Source organism: Dryas octopetala, chromosome 5, assembly GCF_963921425.1.
Source record: "Dryas octopetala chromosome 5, drDryOcto1.1, whole genome shotgun sequence".
Taxonomy (NCBI): domain Eukaryota; kingdom Viridiplantae; phylum Streptophyta; class Magnoliopsida; order Rosales; family Rosaceae; genus Dryas; species Dryas octopetala.
The window spans coordinates 21,169,899-21,187,298 of NC_141370.1; the positions used below are offsets into that span (position 1 = coordinate 21,169,899).

At 35.5% G+C, this 17,400-nt stretch overlaps 3 protein-coding genes across 3 annotated transcripts in view; 1 reads left to right on the forward strand and 2 right to left on the reverse strand.

Annotated features, from left to right (window-relative positions):
- The window catches only part of LOC147285668 (putative F-box/LRR-repeat protein At5g02930), a 7,277-nt gene extending 2,176 nt beyond the window's left edge, over window positions 1-5,101 (forward strand). The window contains exon 2 of the mRNA XM_086245815.1: window positions 4,184-5,101. Within this exon, the coding sequence (XP_086101941.1) occupies window positions 4,184-5,101 (918 nt within the window). The remainder of the gene's footprint in view (window positions 1-4,183) is intronic.
- Window positions 5,102-5,592: 491 nt separating this feature from the next.
- LOC147285669 (BSD domain-containing protein) lies at window positions 5,593-8,290 on the reverse strand. Its single transcript, XM_086244666.1, has 3 exons — window positions 7,657-8,290; window positions 7,018-7,202; window positions 5,593-6,266 (listed from the first exon to the last, which is right to left on the reverse strand). The coding sequence occupies exons 1-3, from the start codon at window positions 8,144-8,146 to the stop codon at window positions 5,754-5,756; spliced, it is 1,188 nt and encodes a 395-aa protein (XP_086100792.1). The 5' UTR covers window positions 8,147-8,290; the 3' UTR covers window positions 5,593-5,753.
- A 1,034-nt stretch (window positions 8,291-9,324) lies between these two features.
- On the reverse strand, window positions 9,325-14,412 carry LOC147285670 (ENTH/ANTH/VHS superfamily protein). The gene is made up of 16 exons (XM_086244194.1): window positions 14,396-14,412; window positions 13,656-13,760; window positions 13,500-13,569; window positions 13,292-13,389; window positions 12,731-12,872; window positions 12,555-12,655; window positions 12,135-12,218; window positions 11,881-11,931; window positions 11,714-11,779; window positions 11,562-11,627; window positions 11,398-11,478; window positions 11,212-11,289; window positions 10,792-10,938; window positions 10,590-10,665; window positions 10,255-10,364; window positions 9,325-9,989 (listed from the first exon to the last, which is right to left on the reverse strand). The coding sequence occupies exons 2-16, from the start codon at window positions 13,743-13,745 to the stop codon at window positions 9,624-9,626; spliced, it is 1,626 nt and encodes a 541-aa protein (XP_086100320.1). The 5' UTR covers window positions 13,746-13,760; window positions 14,396-14,412; the 3' UTR covers window positions 9,325-9,623.
- Between the last annotated feature and the right edge of the window lie 2,988 nt (window positions 14,413-17,400).

Consider the following 17,400-nt stretch of genomic DNA (forward strand, 5'->3'; position numbering starts at 1 on the left):
TATTGAGAACTATTAATCGCTGGAGGATTTTGTAAGCTTGTGAGATCCGTGATTCTGCTTCCCTCATCCTCATCATCTACTGATGTGATGTGATCGGTCTCCCCAATACCCTTTTAATTAAATTTAATTCTTCGATCTCGATCTCGATCTGATCTGACTCTCAACCCATGCATTTTTCTTTCTCATCATCATGCCATCATCAGAACCAAATTATTGACCTCCATTCCATACATGTACACTGATATGCACAACTCCATCATTATCACTCCTACTACAATTTACAAAGCACCAACTTCCACATGGTTTTGGTAATCTCTGATTCTCTATTATAATTTATTTATACATATAGGTTTCTGTGCCTAGATAGCTACCTTCATTTTTTTTTTTTATATATATACATATTAATTGTAATTTAAATCAATGCACATTCTTTTTGCTTCATTAGGGTTTAATTGAATAAGTGGGCTATTACACACGTGTTCCCTTCTTGAATTTAACGCTCTAAACTCACTGCCCTACCCAGATCCTGATGCTGCATCTGCATGTGTTTGGTTAATTTATTTCTTAAACAAAAGGACTAGATGATGGATCACATTTTTTAATCGCATTACTTAAAGTGTTATGTCGCTCACAGTTAACTATCCACAATAATTAGCGGAACAAATGTATCTAACAATCATATAATATGATCAAAAAATGTGATTTATCTCATATTACTCTTATAGAGTTATAGACACATGCTTGTATTCTATATAGTGTATTTTTCACGAAAAAAGAAAGGGTAAATTTGTATTTTCTCACGAGGCAAGATTTGCACAAACCAACAAACCCTTTTTTTTTTTTTGGGTCAATTTATATAGTCAAATGCAAATGTGCAAGATACCGCCATTGGTATGTATGAGCGGTCTTTAATTGGATTTTGTTGCGTGTGGTGTCCTCTACTTAGGCAGTAACATAAATTGAATGAATGTATTGCAAATTGCGTGCAGTAAAATCTAATATTGATTAATTAATTATTTTCCTCTTAGGATCGGAACTGATGACTCTGAGTGCATGCAGTACTAGACTACTAGTGCAAGTAGGATCCACATCGGTTGTGGTGTTTGTTTGTTTTTTTTTTTTTTTTTGGCCATTGGTTGTGGTTAATTTGTTTCATTCTTTGTTTTGTGATCATATAGCTAGCTAGCTGGTAAAGATCAAGTACATATCCAGATGATATTTCATGCATGCTTGGTTTTATTATTAATTAATATTCGATATTATCAATTCTAGTACGTGCAGACATGGCACAAAAGAATCTATACTGCTATATATAGTACAAAACCCAATTAATGATGGCACATGGTGGGCACGTGGAGTTAGGCAGGGATTATTTATTTGATTTGTATTTTTCAAATTACGGAAATAATAATTTGTATATGGGGCTGACCCTTTTAGTATAAAGCCCATATATAATTATATGGGCTAGCTAGCTTGAATGGGTTACCAGCTTGACATAAAAAGTACTAGACCATGCATGAACAGACCTTGGGCTTTCGATCAACTGTAAGCCCATATCTTCGTTGATATTTGGTCTCATGGTGTGGCCCAACCCAGGTGCCTAAGAACAGGCCCATTCGTGTTTTCCGAGATAGGTCGCTAGTTCACCGATCCTTCCACTCTGAAGTCTAAACAATATATAGTTTCGTCGTTTCGACTTTCGAGGCGAGGAAATGCGCGCGGTCTCTCATTTGAAGTTTGCGCTGTCCAAATTTATTTATGTACGGATTTTATAATGAAATAATCAAAATGAAAATCACGATGCAAAAATGACCTTCTTTTTTTTTTCTTCATCTGAACTTTAATTTTCAATAAAATCATACATAATAGTATGTGCTGCCTTCAAGCCTTAATAGTAACAAACTTTATCTCGACAAAAATTCAATTCTTGTCATCTCCTCCTTAAATAAGAAATAAAGAAATGAAGAGTCCATAAAATGACGGTTTTATTTAAACGCTTTAAATGACTTGTTTTTCAATTCTTAATTTAAAAAATATTATTTTATTATTTTTCATATTTTTTTATTTTTCAAAGTAGAAAGTAGCCGTTGTCATAACCACCATCTATAACGGCAAAGAATATTACGAGTTACAGAGACACCAACCTTCACAATCATGGCACTTCTTTTGCCTGAAAAGTCAAAGTCGACACTTGTTCTATTCAGAAGAGGTGTCGACCTTGGTGCTTTGTGTACCTAGAAGAAGTGTCTTAGTCGATGCTAGCTTCTTCTACAATTCTCAAAAGAGATGCTAATGCCGGCGCCTCTTTTATCCAAAAAGGCATATGTCATCGGCGTTTCTTCTACGTAAAAAAGACATACTCACCGTCGGTACTTCGTCTCCTCATTATCCAATTCAATAAGATTATCAAAGTAAATTTGTAATATTACTAATTAATTTGGATTTAGAATCTATCATACAAAATATTAATCATTAGCTGAACTTTGTAACTTTCATTTAAAAAAACACAAACCTTAGTGTGTTTCGTGAATGAAAGAAAAAAGAAAAGAAAATTGGAAATTATAATAAAATGATGTTCATAGCTGTGAAGTCGTGAATTGTCATTGCTCTGAGACCGAAAAGGAAGCTGACATCTGGTCCAAAACCTGGGATCGGGTAAACACAAGCCCTAGCTGGACATGTATATAAGCAAAAAGATTATGGTATGTCGGTTCACTCTGTTCGAGTGCCGCAGACAACGCGATGATTGTCTGACTCACTGCTCTGGTTCAGTGTGCAGACCCTTCTCTGCTATCTAAACACCATGAAAAGAAAACGTCAGATATCTCGGGCTCAGGCAAAAGGGGACTCTCGTCCCACAAAGGTACTTTATTATACCCGTTAATTAAAAAAAAATATATCCTTTATTTTCGATTGAATTAAATCACGATTATTTAATTTTAATGGAATTCTGTGTTAAATTGTGAAAGATTCATTTCTGAATTTTTAAGAAAATTTGGTTGGGGTTAAAAGGAAAATCAGACTTTTGTAAAACCCCATAAATCAAAATTAATAATTGAGAAAATGTTTCTGTTGAAAAAAATTAAGATGATTGCAATTGGTTCATGTTTATTATTATTTAATTAATAATTCGATCATGTTTATTATGATCAAGATTTCAAGAAATTTTAAAATTTTAAGCAATATATTATGAGCGCACCTATTACATTTAGTGGTTAGATCTGATATAAAAAGTGAATGATTTATCAATTTAAGTGATTACACGTTCAATTTAGTGGTGATTATTCAATATGTGATCACAATTGCTCAAAATTGTCCCTAAGGAGAACATTTCTATTGCCATCGAATATTATAATTAAATGCTAAGAAAATGAAATTTTATAGACCAGATGATTAAATAAGGATACACAATTTTAGGAGAAATTTATGTTCCTAGTTAGGAGAAAATTGACAGATAACCCCAATATTAAAGAGGGATGCTATTCCAACACTAATGTCCTATTTTCCCACCACCACTTCATAAAAATATTGATCACATGTTTATTTTTTGTCAAATGACCTCGAAGAACTTATGCAAACTAATTTGGATTCATGAATTGTAATTTATTGATCACCTTTTTTCATCTTTTGCATAGATTTATTCACAATCGGACTCTAAGATATTACTTCCAAAGCCTCCTTATGAAATGTCTCAATCATTTCATATTCCCACAGCCCCCTTGTTTTTAATGTCTTATATTAAAAAGAGCTGCTATTCTTACACTAATGTCCTATTTCCCCACCACCACTTTATAAAAATATTAATCACGTGTTTAGTTTTTGCCAAATGACCTCGAAGAACTTATGCAAACCATTTTGGATTCATGAATTGTAATTTATGGGATGATTTCTCTATCACTCTCTTCCTATCCCATCTAGGAGTACGTACATATATAAGGTTGCATATAAAAGGTCCCCACTCACATTTTTTGACAAATATTTCACATATATTTCTAATACTAAATGTACTTATATCCTAAGTGTCGTCATCTTCCTTATCTCTTCTTTTTCCTCTCATTTTGTATTCCATTACTTTTTTGTTTGAATATAGGCACTGGCTGTAATCATATTCATTTAAAAGCTACAGTACATAACTTTGGTATTTGATGTGCATGTAATGATGTAGCGCAACAAAGTTGACAAGGATCGCATCAGTGAATTGCCGGATGATATTGTTGGAACCATTGTGTCATTATTGAGTATGAAGGATGCTGTGCGCACGAGCACATTATCACAGAGGTGGAACAAAATGCATGCATACATGTCAAAGCTTGAATTTGATTGGCGTGACATAACTCGATCTTTTCGTGGAAGCTTTGCAAAGAAGAGAGCGGCTGTTTATATAAGAACAATAACGAGGTTCTTATCAGCTTACTTGGGCACCAAGATTGAGTCCTTGAAGCTTTCCTGTTGCATCGGAGGTCAGTATGGTATTCATATCAATGGGTGGATTGGTTATGCTGTTAGAAAGGGTGTTGAAACTCTTGACCTTGCCTTTACTACTGACAACGTATGTGAATGCAGCTTCGAAACCAGAGCCGTTGATTATTATCATTTTCCTACTCATCTCCTGTCGCGTGGTGAAGACTCCAAATTAAGGCATCTTTCTTTACGCACATGCACACTGGAGTCAGATTTTGGTGATCGATTTAGCAGACTGTCGACTCTTGTGCTGTGCGATGTGAATGTTACTGGACTGCAGGTTGACCCGCGTATGTTTTGTGCTTGTGCTAACCTTGAGTCTTTGATATTGCAGTGGTGTTTTGGGTTAGAAAGCTTGTGCTTTGATGCTTCACTTCATCGTCTCAAGACACTGACGGTGAGAATGTGTAAAGGGTTAAAGAAGATTCATCTCAGTGCCTCCACTCTCACCACCTTCAGATATGTTGCTGGCTTTGGCACTGAAGCTGAATTCTCTTTCGGAAGCCTTCCCAATCTGGAGAAATTGCATGTTAGGGTGGGACCCAAAACCAATGTGCTTCGTACTTTTGATCTGCTTGAGAAGGATCTTCCTCATGTCAAGACTATCACAGTCTTCAAATATTTCGAGTTGGGCTCCTAATTAACTTGGTAAGCGAAGAAATTAAGAGGATAACCAGTATGGTTGCATGTTGTTTTTCGAGTATTAAGTTCCTGTGCATTATCAAGTTTCATTTGGACATGTTGGTTGAGAATCTTTCCTATATGAACTTGCTCGCAGCTCTTCAATAAACGAAAGAACTCTTGTTTTACTGCTTAACTATGCATGATTATTGTGCTGTGTACCTTGTGTTCTAGACTTGAAACAATTGCCCTTTTGGCTTTTTGGAGGAAAGGATTTCATGATATATAGAAAAGTGAAAACGACTTGGTAGTAAAATTATATGTCATTTGAACAATTGATTCTACATTTACGTTTTACGATATCTTTTTCCCTTCTACCAAAAAAAAAAATCTTTTTTTTTCCCCATTTTTTACTCCAATTGCCTTCTTGAACACATACATATTTTCTTCTATAAATCTATTTCTTGAACATATAAATCTCCTATAAATCTAGCCCCGTAGAAAGCAAAAGACAATTTCAAAGATACTTCATTGCATTATTAATTCCAACAAATAAGCTTGTGTAAGATGCTGATGTCCTTAAGTACAGAATCCAGCCCGCCCAACCCAAAAAGCAGAAAAAGAAGAAACAAAAACTTTACAATAAGTTGGCAAACAAGCAGCAAATTTGCCTAATCAAACTCATCTACATTAAGCCAGCCATTTGACCCCTCACCTTCTGAATCTTTCTCTTTTGACCGACCAGCCTTTTGCTGGCCAACCTCAACATCAGAACTTCTATTTAGCTGAACCCAGTCATTTGATCCATAGGCCCTACCGTCCTGTGCTCGCCTTAGGCTTGATTCTCTACTAGAAAGGTCATTTTCATCGTCCTCTAAATCACTGAATGAGATATCCTCTTCAGGTTCGTCTTTTTTTGGGCCATCCACAAAAGTGCCAGAACTAATACTTGCCTCTTCAGACCACTGCTCAGTGCTCTCTTCATCGTCCATCTTTAACCTTTCTGCTGTATTTACAATCCCAGTCAAAGCTTCCTTTTCTTTAGATAAGATATCCTCCCCTTGTGTCTCCCCAACCTGGATGTCCTTTTGAGATGACTCAAGAGTCGACTTCTCAGAGGTATCCACCTGTGCATTCCTCTTATTTTGAAGCTTGTGCAGAAGTGCATCTCTTGCTTCAACAATCTGCAAAGAAAGAATTATTTTAAAAATACTACTTTGTTACAAAAATTGTTGGAAGCTGCAATGTGGGAATTGAGAAAAATATTCAAAGTCCTTTTCAATAAACATTTTATATATAATATTTAAACACTGCTACCTAACTTAGAAAATCCATTCCAGTTCTAGGACACTTGAAAGTGTCATCGAATCTATTCTTACATGGACTCACTAGAAAGAAACACATGAGATTTGAACATTTTGAAGTTGAAAAGCCAGCTTAGACACATTAAGTGAATCAAGCACTCTGTTCCCTTTCTAAGCCAGCTTAGACACATTAAGCCAACTTCTTTTTTCCTTCTCCTTCATATGTCCACCAAACCCATATAACAAAAAACAATACAGTTCTGATTCCCATGTCCAGGTAGGACATTTTAGATCCTCCTATATTTACTATGAAGAAATGCAAGAAACTCCGCTCACGGACAAGCAAAGGAGAGACAGTTGGAGAAACTACAACAACCAATGAGGTTGCACAAGAGCAACTGGTGACAGGTAATGTACAGATCATGCCCATTTCATGAGCTCTTACTTACAAGGGCTGCAAGCTGCAGTAAGCTCAAATATGGTAAGATGCACCTACACACACATAGAGTGAATTATGAATAAAAGTCAATCTCCATAGTGTCCCCCCACAGAAAAATGTATTTAGGCTTTTATTCTGCATGTAAATATGGATAAGACTAATGCGACAAGAGGTGGAAGACAGACTTCTTGCCTTGGGGGTTGATAGAAGCTCAAAATCATGTTCATTTAGTCTCGGAAGCAACAACATGAAATAGATTATCCAAAATTGTTCCTCCCTCATGGAACTGCAAAGCCCGACTCTTAGATCCCCAAACCCTGGAACCAATCGCTCAACAGCGGAGGCGTGCTCTCTCTGAGCATCAGACATGCTGAAATCTGCAATTAAACAAGTTCAAAACCAAACAGCATAATATTGGGAACATAAATGTCATGTCAATTTGTTTCAACTGGAATTAGCAAGTTCATTATCCTGTAATTCTATGTATTGGAATCACAAACAGAATCAGAGGTCTCCAATAACACCCATATCTCTCATTCCAAAGTCCAAACAGAAAAGTACTACATAAAATGCATGCCAGCTTTCAAGAAACTTTAGATTCTTATGAAATAAACTTTAAATTTGTCCTAAGCATAAAAAGGGCACAACTTTAAAAGTTCAATGTAAGTTGAACAGCATACTTCAAATTCACAATCCACAAATTCATATACAAACCTACCCAATACATACAAAGAAAATAGGCAAACAAAACCAACATTGCATTCAATTTGAACGATAAAGTATGCAATCGTCAAAAATACGTATAGATTGAAGTGAAGTTTGAAACCATACCCTGATCGACTGGTATAGGAAAGTCGGTCCAATAGTCTGGCAGCCCCGAAATCTTGGAGACAAAACCGAGAACCTCGTCCGAAATCCCCGGCGCGGAACCGCCATCACCATCAGCATCGTCTTCTAAAGCTTCGTTCTGAAGCTGCAACAAGTTCGAAGCGAACTTGGAGATCTCCGTGACGGCTTTGTTGCTATTTGTAGAGAGAAGCGAGAGGCCGCTCTTGAAGCTCCCACCGATCTCCGCAAGATCGTTACGGATTCCCAAAAGCGCTTGCGATTGCGGTTGCGGCGGCGACTGCGGTCGAGAGTTGGATGAGGGAACGGCGTCGTCTTGGGACGGCGGCGGTGCGAGGAAGCTGGCTACGCCGCGGAGTTGGCGGCCGATGGTTTGGCGGAGAAACGACAGGTCGTTTTGCGACGAGGGAGTTGGTGATTCGTTGGCGTGGTGTGGATCATCGTCGGGCTGGAGGGAGCCGAAGAGCCAAGACATTGTTTGGGTTGCTTTTTTTGGTTTCTGGTGTTATTTGGAGAACATCAACAACTCCATGACAAGAAAGGTTGAAGAAGAAGCTCTCTATTTGAGAAGCTACTGTACTGGTTGAGTGGGTTTTGAACTTTTACTTTATATTGGGTTGGTTTCGTTTCGCTGTTACGATTAAAACTCGTAAAGTAACGACGATGATGATAATTATAACGATTAATAAATGTATAATATATACGGATATACGGTATATACCACACAAAAAATAATGTATAATAGAATTACTTTGCACTCTGGCACTGGACAAAAGCCAAGAGGATGTGAGCTTGACACATCAGCGATGGCTGTAAATAAATTTATTTTTTATTATTATTGAAATTATAATATTAGATTCTCTGACTATTTCTTTACGTTTTTTTTTTAATGGGGCGGCTTTTTCTTTTTGGGTTAGACATGAACCATTATTTCATACCTAACAACTAATAATTTCTTCGACCCATTTGCATCTTAAGCTATTTGCCAAATTTGAATCCCAAATTGTAAGCCAAATCGTAAGGGATGGCCTACTTGCTCAATCATAGTCAACGCCAATTAATATTACATTTCAAATTCCAATAGAAAGTTTCCTAATCTAGTCCAAGAAGGATACATATTTTGGTTTAGAGCTTACCAAGTCTACAATACTATTTAGTGAATGGCTCCTTTTTTTTCTTGGGTATGTAGATTTTTTTTTTAAAGGAAAAAAACTAAACAATACATTTGGTAAAAAGAAATCTCCAAAATACAGAGCATACAGGTGAAATTATATAATAGATGGGGAACCCACATTGGTTAAGCATCTGAATGTGAAGTAATTAATGGAGAGTATTAGTCCCAAACTATTGAATAATTATTCCATATTCACTTATTCAGAGTTAGCACAAGCACATTGGAGATACCCTCATTTTAGCCACAGCCAAGGATCAAGTAATCCAGGTCATGTCCTGTAAAATGACATGGCAAAAAAGAAAAAAAGTAATGGCAAGGAAGAAAATTGTTGTCCAAACGAATGATAACCAAGACCCACAAAATAAATTTAATGTCTCCTCATTACATAAATGTCTATCAACAATCACTTCCAAATAATTTCTATCATTTGTAGAGATCCTTAATAAAGGACCAAAGGAGAGGGAGGAGAAAAAGAAAAAGAAAGAAAAACAGAAAAGGTTGAAATAATATTTCCTGCTTAAGTCTCAACAACGATAAAGCAGGTCAAAAGAATTTTACAGTGGTCCGAATAACATCATGCAAATCACCAAATAGCTCAAAGTCCTCCCTCTCATATTTATTTAACAAAGAATATTAATCCTAGCTAACTACTGCACATACAAAACATATGGTACACCTTCGTCTCTCCAAATTTTCAATGATTAAAATCTAAAACTGACTATTCTTTTATGTTCCTTCCCCACATTTCTTAGTGAATATGTGTTCCTTGGACAACCATCTACAAATAGCCTGTGTATGGATTGTATGCTTGGACAGGCATACCTGAGCCATAGGGGTGGACAGTGGCTCCATGGGGATTTCCAAAAGGATTCAATGACTGCTGCTGTTGTGGGCCCATCATCATCATCTGTTGCTGCTGCTGTTGCAACATGAAGGCTTGTTGCTGGTTGGCCATTGCCGCCATCTGCACAGAAGGTGGAGCAGCCATTGAGTTGGACGCAAAAAAGGGATCGTGAACTGGTGGTTGCATCATGGCACCAGCCGCTGGAACAGGCTCCCATGGGTTGTAGCTCACATTCTGATTGCTTCTTCTGATTGCATCATCATATAGGCTGTCTAGTGTAAGCTTGTCCAACCCTCCCGCCTTCATCCAACAGTTGAAATGCATCAGCAAGTTGCTCATTAAGTGAAAAAACATAGAAAAAAGAAGAGTGTATTGCTTGATAGTATAAGAACAATAATGTCTCAAGTCAAAAAAGCAGCACCACTTTTGGCAGAGCAGCAAAAGCTTGTGTGTGCATTTGTGTATTTGTAATAGAGTGTGTGTGTATGTGTGTGTGTGTGAGAGAGAGAGAGAGAGAGAGAGAGAGTCAATGATATCTAATGGGAAATTGGTAGGAGAAGAGTACAAGTTTGCTAGCAGCCATGGCACTCTCATTTGAGCTTGGTGCTGTAACAAGAGCCAATTCCCAACCTGTTCCATTTGCTTGAGTTGGAGCTGTAGAAGTTGGTTGATCCGCTGCAAGAACCAAAATAGCATTTCCCAATATATAATTTACTTATAAGGGGTTTTTTTTTTATTTCAAATGAAGAATAAAAGAAGCTTTGTGCATAATTCTTGGGACAGAAATAGTTCAAGCTGACTTCAGAAGGCAGAGCATTGAATCCTTATCCTTCTGATGATATTGAAAAGCTATAAATATTTAGATTAATTAGATTTGAGAGAGAGAGAGAGAGTGCTTACAAACAGGAACAATAGCTAAAGCCATGGCATTCTTCTCATCTAACTCTGAAGTATCTGGAACAGGATCATTCAAACCCTAGTGACAAAGAAAAGCATACCTAATTAAACTTCAAAGGATTCAGCTAAACTAAAAGTTTTCAAGATTACTGTACGTCAGTATTCAAGGAAAAAGAACAAAAAAAAAAAAAGATATGAGAACTACCAGCAGATCAGGTGGTTCAGCGACAGGTGCTTCCACTTTTACTGGTTCGGGCAGAGGTGGTGAAGGTGGACGTCCCTCTGCCTCTTGGGTCATTTTGTACTCTATGGCTAAGACTTCCTTGGGGGCAGAAATTTTATTGTCAGCCACCTGCCAGGTTAAAGATTGAACTTGAATGAAATTGTTGACAATGTTATATATTTCAAGCAATAATTATTACCAAGAAATTGGAGATACAAAGGCATGGACCAATCAAAACAAGAATGAGATAAAACTGAATCGATTAACTAAGTTAAACTGGTCGCTGTAGCTTTTGATAATCAGTGACATCTGCTGATCCACTTCTCTTCGTTGGGAATATCAATGCAAAAATTGCCACTTTCTTCCAAAATAACTGAACTTAAAGGGAAAGGACTTTCATACCTGATCCTTGCGTACTGTTGAGACCCAAGGAGCGTCTCTCACGTACTCTTCCATGGCTTGTAAAAATGATGCAGGGGGCTGCATTATGAACAAATTATTAAGTTAACATGAATTAATTTGAGAAAGTTATGAATAACCCAAGGAATGCAATACGTTGTCAAAGGCACCACAAGTAAAACAGTCAACCTGCTCAATCTTGATAAACTTTTCTCCACGGCCAATATCAAGGCTTTTACATACTTCATAAAACTCCGATAGTCTCTCTGCCTGAAAAAAAAGCAGATGGAATGTAAATGTCGATATATGATATAACTCTCCACTGATTATAACAGATATCCCAGAAAAATTACCTGCTGCCCTGCCCTCCGATATATATCCAGAGCCTTCATAGCATCATTGCGTTGCATCTCAAAGAACTGTGATAGTTATGATTATCATATATGATTAGCTTAAAGTGCAAGCTTCTAAATTTCTATTCTAACATGCAAAGATCATATCCTACCTTGTCAACCAAATTGACTGTTCCATCACTTATAGCTTGATAAATCTTGACGCTTTCAGAAGCAACCTAATTGTAATAATAGAAGACAGTCAGAGGAGAAGTGAAAATATTGGCTAGTTATTCAGCTAGAATTGTGGATAAGCAGAATAATTGCAAGCTTTGCCTACCATTGAAAGTGCTAACTGAACCACAAAATTATGAACTGCTGCCCCTTGCGGCTGCCAAAAAAGGATTCCAAGATATTACTAACAAGAAGTAAATGATATTCCAAAAAAATGGGTTTATTAATTGACATATAGTGGCACCCATCATCTGTAACATTATTCCATAAGTTAACACATGCTCAAACCATATTCCTGTTTAAGCAACAGCACCATGGCGTAAACCCATTTATTATGGAGTGGTGAAATAAAAGAATTACCTGGCAACCAAGAACACGAAAAAGAAGCTCTTGCAAAGCAGGCAAATGCTCAAGCAATTCGGCAGTATCCAGATCTTTGGTCCTCTGCACCACAATGTTTAGCTATGAAGTCACAAAACAATTCTTTAACAAGAATGTAAGTTTCAAGACATATAAAGCGTGCAAATTAGAAAGACAGAGTTTCATCAGAACTCAAAATTGCAAATGTGCATGTGTGAGCAGAAAAGTAACAATAAAGCTTAGAGGAAGAAATAGTATGCAACTTCAGGTAAACGGGGTTCTGGTAAATCAAACAGTTCTGAAATGCCAATATGCCATATAGAGATGAAAAGTGGTCATTATAGCTTCCCTTTAATAAAAGTTATTAATTGGAATGAAATTAGAAGCTAAAACAAAGATTATATAGAAGAAATTTCTTACTGGGCGATCCATCTCAACGTCATATTTCAACACACGAAAGCATTCCAATCTCTCCTCCAAGAACAAGGCATAAGTACGGATCCAGGTGGAATAATCCCATGCTGGGCAGTGAAAAGGTCAGTTTTTAAACGAACAGCTTGTATGCTTAAGATGAAATCATGAGAATGGGGAGGTACCATTTGGACTGGAATCGTCTTTGAAATGAGACAAGTTAAGCATATGGTTTCTACTTCTACCATAATTCATGAGTTCTTCGTGAAATGTAGGGTCCACTTCCCTCAAAGCACGGTGAATAACAATTAAAGTTTTCAAAGCAACCTAAACACCAACCAACAATCAGTTAGTCAAATTTCAATCAAGACACACATAGATTATGAAGATTGAATCACAGAAAGATTAAAACTCTGATGAACATTTGAGCCAGTGATCGCTTACAAATGATTATCAAGTTTACCACATGATGAACATATATAGAACACTGAATTATAGGCATCCTCAATTTTAAGGTCTTGAATCTCAACTAGGGATGAATTCATTAACCAACATTTAAAAATTTACTATGCCTTATCACTTGCTAAATACTACATACACAAAGAAATGCAACTTAGTGGTTACATATATCAAAGGACTCCTAACAAATTGAATCACATTCTTTATTTCTTAAATTAAGCATGAAAGTTTTGCACAACACTGCTCGAACATATCATCAGAGAGTATTAATGACAAAATACACATACCGCCCAGTTATGTGTCTTCGCTAACCTTCTGGCAAGAGCATGGATGCAGTATGCAACATCAGCCCTAGGTCTTGTAGCGGAAATAGCAGAAAAAATTGCTTCAAAAAGTAAAACAGGGAAGCTGTATCAGTCCTGATTTACCAACTCTTTCTTCCAGACGCGGATCATCAAAAGTACAAATATGAAAAGCCATCTTTATCAAAAGTACCTCTGATGTATTTTTCCTTAGCTGGACGTTCAACATGATTTGTTGCTTTGACTATAGCAATATCCAATTCCTGCAAGATTTGATGCCCAATTACGTAAATCGGATTCGTCATCATTGAGAGAACCATCCAAAACAACTAAAAACAAGCGGCAATACCTTGTAATCACTATTGACTTTAGCCAATGAAACTGTGGTGGTGTCCTTGAGGGCTCCAAGTGCTTTCCTCAAGCTATTCCCTCCTGACATTCTCTCTCCCCTCCTCTGTATATCAAACCAACTCAGTCTGGGTTCACCACGAAAAAATATATATTTAATCCAAATCAAACTGTAATACTCACCCACCTCTCAAATATCAAATTCACTATATTGAACACAAACTTACAGAAAACTTAAACAAATTATTCAAAACCCTAAGTTCCAACTTCCAACTTCATAATTCAGATCCAATCAGTTAAAAAAAGAAATTGCTGACCACATAACATACCAAAAATTCAAGAAGTGCCTAGCCAATACTCAGAAACAGACTGAATTATCATTGAAGATTCAAAATCTAAAAAAGCAAACAAATTTTACAATACAAAGTTCAAATTCCACAATAACAGAAAGTCAGAATCAGCTTTCATTGCAAAAAAAAAAAAAAAAAAAAAAAAAAAAAAAAAAAAAAGGAAAAAATTAATGAAATTAAATAATTGCAAAGCTGAAAAAGGCTGAATTGAAACGGCAGCTACGCAAACACAAAGAGATAAAGATCTAGGCGAAAGGAAACATAATCTATGCAATTGAAACGACGCGTTTAGTGCTTGAAGCTCAGAACAAAACGAGGAAAAAACGAAAAGCGAAGTGAAAGAGAACCGAGAAATAGCAGAAGCAGAAAGAGATCGGAGAGCTAGACTTGCCTGAAAGCCAATTGACGAGAGAGAGAGAGAGAGTGGTCTGAGTCTAAGAGAGAGAGCAGAGGAAAAGTCGACCAGAAATGAGTTCGGTTTTGGTTGGCCCGTCGGCGTCTACGAGACTACGACAATTTAATTTAATTTAATTTAATTTTTTTCTTCTAAATTCCATTATTTAATTAATTATCTGAATTTTCCCATCTGTCAGAAACACAGAAAATACGGCTCTGTAAGATGGGGAAATGTTTCTCTATCGCGCTCTCTTTCTACACTTTTACTCGCTCCACTTTCACATCTTGCCACGTATTCAAATTTCATGTCTAACATTTAATATTTTCAATTATTAGATTATCAATCTGAAAACAATTTTGTATATAATGAAAATGTAATATTTCAGAATTTTTTTGTTTTGCTATGAAAAGAAAATTACAGGCTTACAGCTGAAAGCCTCAACAACAAACCGAGCTCACATGATCAAAATGATAATTGAAACAACAAGCATGAAAAAAGAGTGAATCCTGATCTTAAAATAATTTTTCATAGTAGTTCAACAAAGCAAAATTATCCGTTACAAAATTAACTTATAAAAATACAAAAAAATTGAATACCTTCAAAAAAAAAAGTTTCGAAATATTACTCTCTACCAGTAATAGATTCGTAATATTTCAAGGAGTTAATTACACTTACATCCCTTGAGATTTATCGTCTTTTCACATATACCCCTAGGGTTTAAAAAATTACACATACACCTCCTGAGGTTTCAAAACTATTGCATATAACCCCTACAAGAGAAAAAAATAAATAAACAAAAAATAAAATATTTGTATTGAGGTTGGACCTTACACCTTGAGTAATTTTATTAGGTCATTTCACGCCTTAGCATGTTTTTTTGCATAATTTCTCATCATTTTTCATCTCATATAGGGGGTTATATGCAACAGTTTTGAAATCTCAAGGGGTGTATGTGTAATTATTGAAACCTCAGGGGTATATGTAAAAAAACGATAAACCTTAAGGAGTGTAACTGTAATTAACTCTATTTCAAGCTACTTTAATAAAGAATATTGCTTTTCATAAAGTTTATTCTTAATTACATATTCCTTGAGTAATTGAGTAATTCTTAATTAATCAAAGGATTAAATGACCAATCAATCATGATTTACAAATCCAAATTTAAACACCTAACCCATAAAATTATTTCTTGCCTCTTTTTTTTCCGAGAAAAATTATTCTCAAGTAATTTATTACGGAGATTTAATATTTTGTAAAGATTCTTTATTGATTTAATTAATATTTTAAATTCATTAAAATACATCACAATTGTTGAATGTTAAACGTGGAATAATCTCAAATTTGACTATTTTCAAAAGAGTTAAATGTGAGTTTAGACTTTATAGATGAGATGGGTGGAGGTGTGTTTAAGAAATGGTGGAGTGTCGGTAGTGGATCTACCTTCCGGAAGCAGGAAGTCGCTTTAGGACTACTCTATGGTCTCTATGGTTTACAGTATATAATTCCATTCCTGTCCAAGAACAAGAAATAGAAGTTGCTTAGAAACAAGAAAAACAAACAATCAGTGCCAACTAAGCCAGCTTATCTAATTACTAATAGACACCCAAGCTTATTAATTTCTCAATTAACTTTTGTTAATTATATTCTCCGCAAGTGGCCTTCCATTATTAGCAACTGAAATTATTTTATGATAGCAGAAAAAAAATAAAAAATAAAAACTGAAATTATTTTGCACCCAACTCATGCTTTTATTGATGATGGGTGCAGCGCCGGCCCTGAAAGGGGCATCGAGTGCGACCATCTAGGCCCAATTTTCAAGGGGGCTCACAAATTTTTTTTATATTATATATATTTAAAAATAAATTTTTGTTGTAAAAATAAAAAAATAAAAAAATAAAGCTATAAGCTTACTTGCCTCCAGAGGCCCAAATGGCCGAATTTAATATCAATAGAAAGAATTACACGGAGGCTCAATGTTAATGATCAATTAATTCAATTAATGTGATTCAGATTTCAAAAAACAAAAATTTAGAAACTTTAAACTTATGTTTGACCCTTCATCCTTCTCTTTTCTCAAAAAAAGAGAAAGCTTTACAGCGATACAGTCTTTACGTCTTCCGCTTCAGCGATAATGCTCTTGCTTCATTAAATAATAGATTTGAATAGTTAAAAATATATGAAGGTATTTTTGGATTCTTATTTACTTTAAAGAAGTTAACTGAATTAGATGACAATGAATTAAAAAATTGTTGTCTTAACTAAATTGGATAGTTGGATTTTATTGAAGCTAATAGAAAGAGTGTGATGTTGCTTCTATTTTTCTTTTGTCAATTTATCATAGCTAATTTGAAATTATTATTGATAATTTTGTTTCTAGAAATATTAGAAGAAGACTTTTTATTAATGAAAATATTATAATGTATTGATTTCAAATTATCAATTGTCAATTGTCAATTGTTTATTTGTTTTACAAATTTTTTTTTTCTACAACTAAAATTAGGGGCCTAATTTAGATTTTCACCCTAACTTTTCAAAAGTCAACACCGGCGCTGGATGGGTGATGGATGATGGATCCAACCTTTTAACTCAATTAAAGACGGCAATCATCTTCTTCATACAGACCTGCAAGTATTAAATTTTTATTAAATTTCAGTCATTAATGCCCATGATTCCTTTTTTTTATTTATAGAATATTGCAGCATTCAATAGCTTTCATTTTCATTTTTTTCATAATGGGTCATCACAGGTCACAGACTCACAGGTGTACGTCCTTCAAATGTTTGTATTTCACAGTAAGAACAGGCTGCCAAATAATTGGAACTCATATTCCTATCATGGAGTATCCAATTGACCAATCAGAAAAATGTTTGAAAATAAAGGATCTACATAAGAAAATGGTTATAGTAGTTTTCAAATAAAGAGCTATATGCTAATTTTGATGCTCATTTCTTACCTCACCTACATTTTACCATTTGGAACCAAAACAAACCATGGATTTA

Excerpts from the sequence above, each read along its gene's own strand:
- LOC147285670 (XM_086244194.1), bottom strand. The coding sequence starts at position 13,745 with ATGTCAGGAGGGAATAGCTTGAGGAAAGCACTTGGAGCCCTCAAGGAC. Across the intron at positions 13,390-13,499 it reads TAAGGAAAAATACATCAGAG|CAATTTTTTCTGCTATTTCC; the intron begins GTACTTTTGATA and ends TACTTTTTGAAG. Across the intron at positions 11,628-11,713 it reads CAGTCAATTTGGTTGACAAG|TTCTTTGAGATGCAACGCAA; the intron begins GTAGGATATGAT and ends TAACTATCACAG.
- LOC147285669 (XM_086244666.1), bottom strand. The coding sequence starts at position 8,146 with ATGTCTTGGCTCTTCGGCTCCCTCCAGCCCGACGATGATCCACACCAC. Across the intron at positions 7,203-7,656 it reads TCCTATACCAGTCGATCAGG|ATTTCAGCATGTCTGATGCT; the intron begins GTATGGTTTCAA and ends GTTTAATTGCAG. Across the intron at positions 6,267-7,017 it reads AGCTTCTATCAACCCCCAAG|ATTGTTGAAGCAAGAGATGC; the intron begins GCAAGAAGTCTG and ends CTTTCTTTGCAG.